Genomic DNA, 10099 nt, shown 5'->3' on the forward strand with positions numbered 1-10099 from the left:
ACCTTACACTCCTGGCTCACGACGCCTGTCCCTCGATGGTGTGAGGTTCCCACGCTTCCTTGGGTCGATCCTCGACGATCCACGTTCCACAGGTCCTCAGGTGTCGTGAAGCCTTCGCGTCGTCGCCGTTCCAATCCCTGAGATTCAGCTGCCCCAATCCTGGTTCATCGATGGGCGCTGAGCTAATCACTATTTTTCCCCACACTCGCCTCTCCCACAGGGCGTCGCTCCTTGTCCTAGGCACGGTGTCGTCCTTCCAAGATTCTCAGTGGATGTGACCCCAGTCACAGCTGGGCTTGCTCGCCCACCTTCCAGACCTCAACGTCCAGCCAGCGGCGCCGCCCAGCGTCGTCGCCGACTATTTTCCAAGTTTGGCACTTCTCTGCTCACTGAACTTGGTTCCTCTTTGGCTTCCCAGAAGCGCAGGGTCTCCAATAACTGTGATGGGCTGCGAAGGCCAGCTCAATCCACTGAACAAGGCTTGCAGAGCCTCCAATCCTTGAGAGCAGACCGAGGCGCGTCCTGTCGCTTCCAGGTCAGATCAACTCTGACGTTGGCGCCGCCCGGGGCACTCGGTGACGTCATGGCGGGCCCTGATTTGTCGCCCGCGACCTACGTCGGCCAATCCGCGATCGGCTTGTCTCCCTTCCAAAAGGTCATATCTGCCGTAGGGGATACTGTTTCATTTTATAACAGGGCGCCAATTTTCCTTTATTTACAACTTATAATATAACCTCCTTCCAAATGGCAGCCGGTCTGGTCGCCACATATACCATTAGACTCCCTGAACCTCAGAGAGTCAGTAGGGAGAGCTGATATGACTCTTTAAGCCGGCAAACGAAAGAAATAGGAGAGGGCACCGTAACATACCCCTCCCCTTAAAATAAGAGTCATATCGGAAGAGCAGCACTCAAGAGGGCAACCTATACTCTTGCTCCCTCCGTTCCTGAAGTGTCACTCCTCCAGTTGGTGACGTGGCTCATACCACTTTGCCAGTCACTTGTCTCATTATATCTCCACCTCGCATAGGACCGGGTGTGATGGGTGTTCCCTGAACACCTACAAGAAATCCTCTCTCCGTGGCTACGAGTGTACTCCCACGGCTCGTTACCACTGTAAGATTCAGTGCATGCAGCGCCTCCACCGCGTCGTGCACTCCGAGATAGTCTTGCATTTCCACTGCGTCCTACAGGTACTCCATGTTTCCTCTCATGATCTCTCTTCGCCAATCTTCTCTCTTCTCGGTTCCTCTTCTCCCGTAGGTGCGTTGTCTCCTCACAGTGGCACTTGTAACCTGTACTCCATCCAGCAGCTTCCTCTCTTCCACACTAGGCTTTTGCGATGGCCCAATGCCCCTCTGGTTAGGCTGGCGCCTACCCTGGGTGTACCTATTCCCTGCTTTCTTCGTATTGCCTTTCCTATACCACTCGCTCCTTCGTTCCCGACGAACATCTTCACTCCTCCATGAGATTTTCTTCCCTGCAGACGTCTTCTTCGGTTCGTGGTTGGGCTCTTCCACCTCCTGTGGCTCACCTCACCACGGTGGTTCATCTTGCACCTACCACTATTCATCTGGCTGGCATAGGGTGCACTGCGTCGTGGCTCCTCCACTCTGCCCTCACCGCCGTTCGCTCATCCACTGAGCTTACTTTATTCACGTTTCTGTATGGAGGGAGTGCGGTCTGCAGCCTCTTCACCGCCCCAGGCGTTTGTACAGCTGCTCCTCGCCACTCCTCCACACGCATCATCAGGCTTAGTCGGAGGCTTCGTCGGGGTTTTCCACTACCTCCGACGACCTCTCTGCACTCTCGCCCTCGTTGTCGTCGTCTCTGGCGACGTTTCCCTGGCGAAGTCGGCTTCCTCTCTATCATCTGGAACGACCGATACCTCACCTGGCAGGGTTGTACCGCTGCTTGCAACATAGGCACTCCTGGCCCAATCGGGTTGTATCCTGCCTCCTCCGAGGTCATTACCCAGCACCATCTGTACATGCTCTAGGGGTAACTTAGGGGCTACAGCTACTATAGCTTTCTCGACTCCGCAGTCGGCAATCAGCTGTACTTCGTGAAGTGGCAACCTGTATTCCTCCCCCACACTGCGTATCCTCACCACTCCCACAGGTGAATCATTAAATTCCTTGGGGAGAATACTCCTGGTCACCATACTTATGTCAGCACCCGTATCTCGAAGCACGGCAACCTCCACTGGGTCTGACTTTCCAAACTTCACGTTGGCCTCGAAAACGAAGGGATGTTCACCCAACTTCATTTCCCAACCATTCACGTTGGGTCCACTATAATATGGGGTGTGAACAAACACTCTCTCCTCTTCCAACATTAATCCTACATTCCTTTGGTGCTCCTCACACTCGCGGGCATAATGTCCTCTCACGCCACAGTTGTAGCATCGGCTGCCTCCCCTGGGCGGCCACTCGCTAGTCACTCTGGCGGTACCACTTGCAGACGTCCCCTGTGTCCTCCTTGGACTCCTTGTCGTCGTATCCGGGACTGCAGCACTTGCTCCCGAGTTAGGTCCACTGCTCACGCTTGGGGCTTCCTCCCCGCGTCTCTTGAGCTCTTGAACCACGTTACTTCATCGGGCACACTACTCTTGGGAGAGTCCCCACCCGTCCTCGCTCCTCCTGAACTCCTAAAGTTCCCTCCCGACCTGGGGTAAGGCGAGTGTCTGGGCGGCCCCTCCCTCCTGATATGTAGTGCCTCCTCCAGCATGTCGGCTCGATCCGCTACAGCCTTCAGGTCCTTAATACCTGCTTCTCTCACCCTTACTCGCAACTCAGGATGGAGCACCGACATGAACTTCTCCATCACTATCAGTCGTTTAACATCATCCACCGACTCCGCTTCCTCCGCCTTCAACCATCGTAGGAATTTCCGTTCCATATCCCTGGCGGTCTCGGCGTAAGTCTTTCCCGACGCTCTTGTACACTCTCTGAACCGCTTCCGGTACATCTCCGGAGTCACCGGAATGAGTGGAGAACCGCATTCTTAATCGCGTCATAACTAGTACACTCCTCTAGGTCCAGCATGTTATAGGCTTCCCGGGCCTCACCAGTCAATCTGCCCTGGACCAGAGCAGCCCAATCATCTTCCGGCCACTCCTTCAGAGTTGCTATCCGTTCAAAGTGTTCGAAGAACGCCTCAGCTTCTTGTGGTTCGAACGTAGGTAAGTCACGTTCCCTTACCTTGAGGTCATCCCGCCGTGCAGGTAGTGGGGCAGACCACGTTCAACGCGACGCAATTCGACTTCTTTCTTTGCCCTTATCTCCTCCAGTCGCAGTTGTCTCTCTCCTTCTTCCCGCTGCAGCCGAGCTTCTCGCTCCTCTCGCTGCAGCTCAGCCGCACGTTCCTCTCGCTGCAGCTCAGCCGCACGTTCCTCTCGCTGCAGCTCAGCCGCACGTTCCTCTCGCTGCAGCTCAGCCGCACGTTCCTCTCGCTGCAGCTCAGCCGCACGTTCCTCTCGCTGCAGCTCAGCCGCACGTTCCTCTCGCTGCATTTGCGCTTCTCTCTCCTCTCGTCGCAGCTGGGCTTCCAGTTGCATCTTCATTATTTCCAGTTGCAGGCTCCTCTTACTACAGCTGGACCTTCCACTGCTCCCATGTTCACTGTGAATTCTCTCCACACTGGTAGGCGCTTGGGGAGGCCCTAGTCGGGACGGTTCACCTTGCGACGGCTCTCCTCGGGACGGCTCCTCTTGAGATGGCTCCTCTCCCGTCGCTTCCTCTCGAGCTGTGAGCTGTGCCATGATCTCTATCCTTCGCTCCGCTACCTTAGTCGTCCTCAACCTGATCCCAAAGTGGTTTGCCACTTGTTGGAGCTGGGCCTTGGTACACTCTCCAAAATTCTCTCGTCCCTTGTGTCAATAAATTTCTTTACTTTGTCTTCCTCCATCTCTATATCATTGAGCATACACGACAGCACAGACAAGTTAGTAGGCACTAATTTCACCGTTTCAGTCCCTTAGCCGGTTGAGTAACAGTACCACCGAATTCACTGGCCACACTGTATTAGTACCCTGGCAACACTTGTCTTGAAATTTGGTCCACACTGTAGCTTGCTCCACGCTTCCTGGCGAGGTTCCCAGTTCTTGGCTACTGGGGTTCGAATCCTGGCAAGGTCGCCAGTTCTCTTGTCACGTGGGGGTGGGCGGTCCGGGGCTCTGCTAACCTGCTAGGGGCTCAAAGCCCAAATACTCAGCCCCTCCGACTCCCTGGATTCACCGGAGTCTCCTTGGTCACACAAGAGAGGACCAACAATGCCCACCTCCGCAGGTCTTTGCTTCCACCACAAAGGGGTGCCACTGATTCACCCTGGAAGCCCTTCAGTCAAACACGGGGAAACTGCTGTTAACAGTTCCGGCCTAGACCCGTGGGGGAGTGAAGGAAGACTCAGGCTTACCTATAACCATAACCTCCCTGAGTCTTGCCTGCCAGACAAAAAAAGGTTGCAGGAACTCCTTTCCCGCCTGTCTTCTCTATCTTCCTCTTAGCAAGGTCGCCAGCTGGGTTATTATATCTGCACCCCAGCAATGCAGTTCAGTGGGTGTATTATATATGTTTGTAGCCAGAAATGTATGCTCATAGAGAATTATCAATGGAGGCACACTCAAACACAGTAATAAAATGTGTGGATTTACTGATGCAAATTACATGAACGCACACACACAATCACAAGTAATACATGAATGTGGAATATGGATAATGAGCCTGGAGATCGTCAGCCTCTTCCCACGACCTCCAACACTCCTTCAACTGGGCAGGAAGACAGGAGTCTCACACTCTCACAGGAGGGCCTCTTCACCACGTCGGCACCTCTTCTTCACTGTCCTGCCATCCATACACACTGTCCTCTCTGACAGTCCTGGACACAAGCTGCTTGCAGCCTACTCTACTATTAAAGTAATAAAGTCTTGCTGCCACATACACAAGTAAATATTGTGGCCTAACTAGCCTACTCATACAAGGGGTAATGGGAGGGAAAAATGATCTACCTTACACTCCTGGCTCACGACGCCTGTCCCTCGATGGTGTGAGGTTCCCACGCTTCCTTGGGTCGATCCTCGACGATCCAGGACGTTCCACAGGTCCTCAGGTGTCGTGAAGCCTTCGCGTCGTCGCCGTTCCAATCCCTGAGATTCAGCTGCCCCAATCCTGGTTCATCGATGGGCGCTGAGCTAATCACTATTTTTCCCCACACTCGCCTCTCCCACAGGGCGTCGCTCCTTGTCCTAGGCACGGTGTCGTCCTTCCAAGATTCTCAGTGGATGTGACCCAGTCCAGCAGGCTTGCTCGCCCCACCTTCCAGACCTCAACGTCCAGCCAGCGGCGCCGCCCAGCGTCGTCGCCGACTATTTTCCAAGTTTGGCACTTCTCTGCTCACTGAACTTGGTTCCTCTTTGGCTTCCCAGAAGCGCAGGGTCTCCAATAACTGTGATGGGCTGCGAAGGCCAGCTCAATCCACTGAACAAGGCTTGCAGAGCCTCCAATCCTTGAGAGCAGACCGAGGCGCGTCCTGTCGCTTCCCAGGTCAGATCAACTCTGACGTTGGCGCCGCCCGGGGCACTCGATGACGTCATGGCGGGCCCTGATTTGTCGCCCGCGACCTACGTCGGCCAATCCGCGATCGGCTTGTCTCCCTTCCAAAAGGTCATATCTGCCGTAGGGGATACTGTTTCATTTTATAACAGGGCGCCAATTTTCCTTTATTTACAACTTATAATATAACCTCCTTCCATTAAATGGCAGCCGGTCTGGTCGCCACATATACCATTAGACTCCCTGAACCTCAGAGAGTCAGTAGGGAGAGCTGATATGACTCTTTAAGCCGGCAAAACGAAAGAAATAGGAGAGGGCAACCGTAACAATGCTTATGTCGTCTTGATCTGAGGTCGTCTACCTCTGAGCTCGTCAGCCTTTCAGGAGGTTAACCTTTAAGGTCGTCTGCTTCTAGGGTCGTCCGCCTCTGAAGTCGTCTGCCTCTGAAATCATCTGCCTCTAAAGTTGTCAGCCTCTGAGATCGTCTGCCTCTGTGGACGTCAGTCTTTGAGGTCGTTACCTCTGAGGTCGTCCGCCTCTAGGTCGTCTTCCTCTGAGGTCGTCTGCCTCTGAGATCGTCTACCTGGCATTTGCCTCTGAGATCGTATGCCACTGAGGTTGTCTGCTTTTGAGATCGTCTCCTGCAGGACGGACATCGCCGGGGCAGAGGTTGGCACGGCAACAAGGAGAGACAAATATAATTGTTCACGACTAATTATTCTGAAGAGCAAAAATTTATGTTCCGAGCCACCGACATCTTGCACCACCACAACACATTCACACACAAAAAATTAGAATTTTAGCATAAAGTTTATTTAGTAGAAAACTGTTATATTTTAACAGTTTTGACATGTACAGAAGGTCGGGTGCTGACACCGTCAGGAGTAGCGGAGATCCTGGGACTCGGAGCCTCACTTGAGTCACCACAACACACCAGAGAACACATTGGGGGTGGTATAAAGCAACTGAAGTGTGAGGGCCACGGCCGGACGTTACATTAACAGTAACCCCATAATTTCTTAAATATGAAATTAATATTTATATTAATTTTCTTAAATGAATTTCAGGGAAGAAATTAACACTACAGCGGTGAGTCTACAAATCACTACAACTGTCTGTTATTTCAGCATTTTTGCCAAACCTAATATTTATAAGACAATGAAGGCGTCTTCACTAATGAAACAAGGAAGCATGATAGCTGAAGATTGCTTTGTGTCTGAACTTTCTGAATTGTGGACACTGCTTTTTGATAACCAAAAAGATCGAGATTAATCACTGTCAATCACTGCAGTATTGATCAAGATTTTCGGAGTTAAGCAAGAGATGGGACACGAACCATGGTTCAATACGACCACCTCTCATTATCTCAGCTTCCATGATCGAGCCTTCATGTTCTTCAGCTAGTGTTGTGGGTGTTATGGGTGTTGTAGATGCGTGGTGGGTGTTGTGGTGTGTTATTGGTGTTATAGGTGTTGTGTGAGTTGTGGGTGGATGACGCTTCTCTATAGTGGACAGGTGGCACTGCTCTAGAGTGGACGGGTGACACTTCCCTATTCTTGGCAGCAGACACTGTTTTTTGAGTGGACGGGTGACACTTCCGTATTCTTGGCAGGAGACACTGTCCAATAGTGGACGGGTGGCACTTCTGTATTTTGGACTGGAGACACTGTCCTAGTGTGGACGGATAGCACATCTGTATGCTTAGAAGGAGACACTGTCTCTGAGTGACGGGCGACACTTCTGTATTTTGAGCTCGAGGCTCTACCATACAGTGGACGGGAGGCAATTCTCTCTTTTGAGTAAGAGGCACTGTCGTAGAGTGGACGGGTGGCACTTCTGCATCGTGGACGGCTGGTACTCGCATAGACTGAACATAAGACACTTCTGGATACTGGACAGCTGATACTGGCCTATACTGGACGTGTGGAACATTTGTATAGTGGACAGGAGGCACTGGCGTACGGTTGACAGACGCCCCTTGTGAATGGCGGACAGGAGTCGCCGGTGAACAGTGGACGGGAACCATTGTTGAGTGATTGACGGAAGCCTTCGGTGCACAACGTGAGTATGGCTTTAGTCTTCGGGGTGGGTTAGGCACTGTCTTATTGTGTTCATGAGGGACTCTCATGTGGAGCTCTTGAGTTACTGTCATTTGGGGGCTCTTGAGACACCGTCATTTGGGGCTCTTGAGGCACCGTCATTTGGGGCTCTTGTGGCACTGTTATGTGGAGCTCTTGTGGCACTGTCATGTGGGGCTCTTGATCCACTGTCATGTGGACCTCATGGGGCACTGTCATGTGGGGCTCTTGATCCACTGTCATGTGGACCTCATGGGGCACTGTCATGTGGGGCTCTTGATCCACTGTCATGTGGACCTCCATGGGGGCACTGTCATGTGGGCTCTTGATCCACTGTCATGTGGAGCTCTTGTGGCACTGTCATGTGGACCTCATGGGGCACTGTCATGTGGGGCTCTTGATCCACTGTCATGTGGAGCTCTTGTGGCACTGCCATGTGAAGCTCTTGAGCATTGTCGTTTGGGGCTCTTGAGGCACTCTCATTTGGGGCTCTTGAGGCACCGTCATTTGGTGATCCTGAGACACGATCAAGTGCGTATTTTTAGGCACTGTCATGTAAGGCTCTTGAGGCACTGTCATTTGGAAATTTTGGGGCACTGTCATGTGGGACTTTTGAGAAACCTGTCCACGTAGGGCTCTGTTGGCACTGTCATGTGGGGCTCGTGAGGTATTGCTATATGGCATTCTTGAGGCACTGTCATATTGCGTTCTTGAGGCACTCTAATATTGCGTTCTTGAGGCACTCTAATATTGCGTTCTTGAGGCACTCTAATATTGCGTTCTTGACGCACTGTCATATTGCGTTCTTGAGGCACTCTAATATTGCGTTCTTGAGGCACTCTAATATTGCGTTCTTGAGGCACTCTAATATTGCGTTCGTGGAGGCACTCTAATATTGCGTTCTTGAGGCACTCTAATATTGCGTTCCTGAGGCACTGTCATATTGCGTTCCTGAGGCACTCTAATATTGCGTTCTTGAGGCACTGTCATATTGCGTTTCTTGAGGCACTCTAATATTGCGTTCTTGAGGCACTGTCATATGATGTACTTTTGGCACTGTCATAACGCTGGCGGGGAGCTCTGGCTTATGTTGGTCATGATTAACTGATGAATATTTAGCTTGTGACACAGGTGTGTAGCAGAACCTGAGGCACTACAGTGTACTGGACCGGAGGCCCTGTTGAATGATGGATGGCAGGCACCGGTGTATGCTGGAAGGGAGGCATCGGTGTATGCTGAAGGGAGGCATCGGTGTATGCTGGAAGGGAGGCATCGGTGTATGCTGAAGGGAGGCACCGGTGTATGCTGGCAAGGGAGTTACTGGTGTATGCTGGAAGGGAGTTACTGGTGTATGCTGGAAGGGAGTCACCGGGTGTATGCTGGAAGGGAGGCACCGGTGTATGCTGGAAGGGAGTCACTGGTGTATGCTGGAAGGGAGGCACCGGTGTATGCTGGAAGGGAGGCACTGGCGTGTGCTGGATTGGAGGGACCGGTGCATGCACTGCAGTATAGTGAACGGATGAAGATGGTGTATAGTGTGTGGGGGTCACTGAGGTATGGTAGGCGTGGGGCACTTGTGTATAGTCGGTGTTGATCATCGCTGTATACTGGGGGGAAGCCAGTGTTTTATAATGTATGGGTAGTAATGGCGTAATATAGTTTGTGGTGCTTGTGTTTGATTGGTGAGAGCCACTGTTGTATAGTGAGTGGGAGGTCCCGGTGTATGGGAAGAAGGAGATAATACTAACGTGTTGTACTTGGGCCTTTTGGGTTGGGTAGAGGGGACAGGAGGCTTAGGTAATATTTGTCTGAGTTGATTGTGGATGGCTGGGGGAGGTTGACGAGGGACGGCAGGCCAACTTGTTAACGGCCCCAGTGTGGACACTTGTGACGGTCTAGTAGTAGGCGGAGCCGGTGTAGACAGGTGAGACGGTCCAGTAGTAGGCGGAGCCGGTGTAGACAGGTGAGACGGTCCAGTAGTAGGCGGCGACGGTGTAGACAGGTGAGACGGGCCAGTGGTAGGCAGAGCCGGTGTAGACAGGTGAGACGGGCCAGTGGTAGGCGGAGCCGGTGTAGACAGGTGAGACGGTCCAGTAGTAGGCGGAGCCGGTGTAGACAGGTGAGACGGTCTAGTAGTAGGCGGAGCCGGTGTAGACAGGTGAGACGGTCCAGTAGTAGGCGGAGCCGGTGTAGACAGGTGAGACGGGCCAGTGGTAGGCGGCGGCGGTGATGTGAACACTTGAGACAGGCTGGGAGGTACATTCAATATCCTGCTTGGTCTGAAAGTATCGTTACGAAGAATGTAGAGAACTTGTACCTGGTCACGATTCAACATATTTACAGAGAAATATATTCAACATAAGCAGTCAAGATCTATGGAAAGCTGATAACAATACAGTTAACAGTTACATTCTAGAAACTTATATTCATCATTAAGAAATACTTTTGGTAATTGACTTACTTGTTGAAC

The 10099-nt window shown here is 52.2% G+C and overlaps 1 protein-coding gene across 1 annotated transcript; it reads right to left on the reverse strand.

Annotated features, from left to right (window-relative positions):
- Positions 1–7942: 7942 nt before the first annotated feature.
- LOC138361289 (small proline-rich protein 3-like) lies at positions 7943–8426 on the reverse strand. Its single transcript, XM_069320657.1, has 2 exons — positions 8240–8426; positions 7943–8145 (listed from the first exon to the last, which is right to left on the reverse strand). The coding sequence occupies exons 1-2, from the start codon at positions 8424–8426 to the stop codon at positions 7943–7945; spliced, it is 390 nt and encodes a 129-aa protein (XP_069176758.1).
- Between the last annotated feature and the right edge of the window lie 1673 nt (positions 8427–10099).

The sequence above is a fragment of the Procambarus clarkii genome, unplaced genomic scaffold (genome assembly GCF_040958095.1).
Source record: "Procambarus clarkii isolate CNS0578487 unplaced genomic scaffold, FALCON_Pclarkii_2.0 HiC_scaffold_283, whole genome shotgun sequence".
Taxonomy (NCBI): Eukaryota; Metazoa; Arthropoda; class Malacostraca; order Decapoda; family Cambaridae; genus Procambarus; species Procambarus clarkii.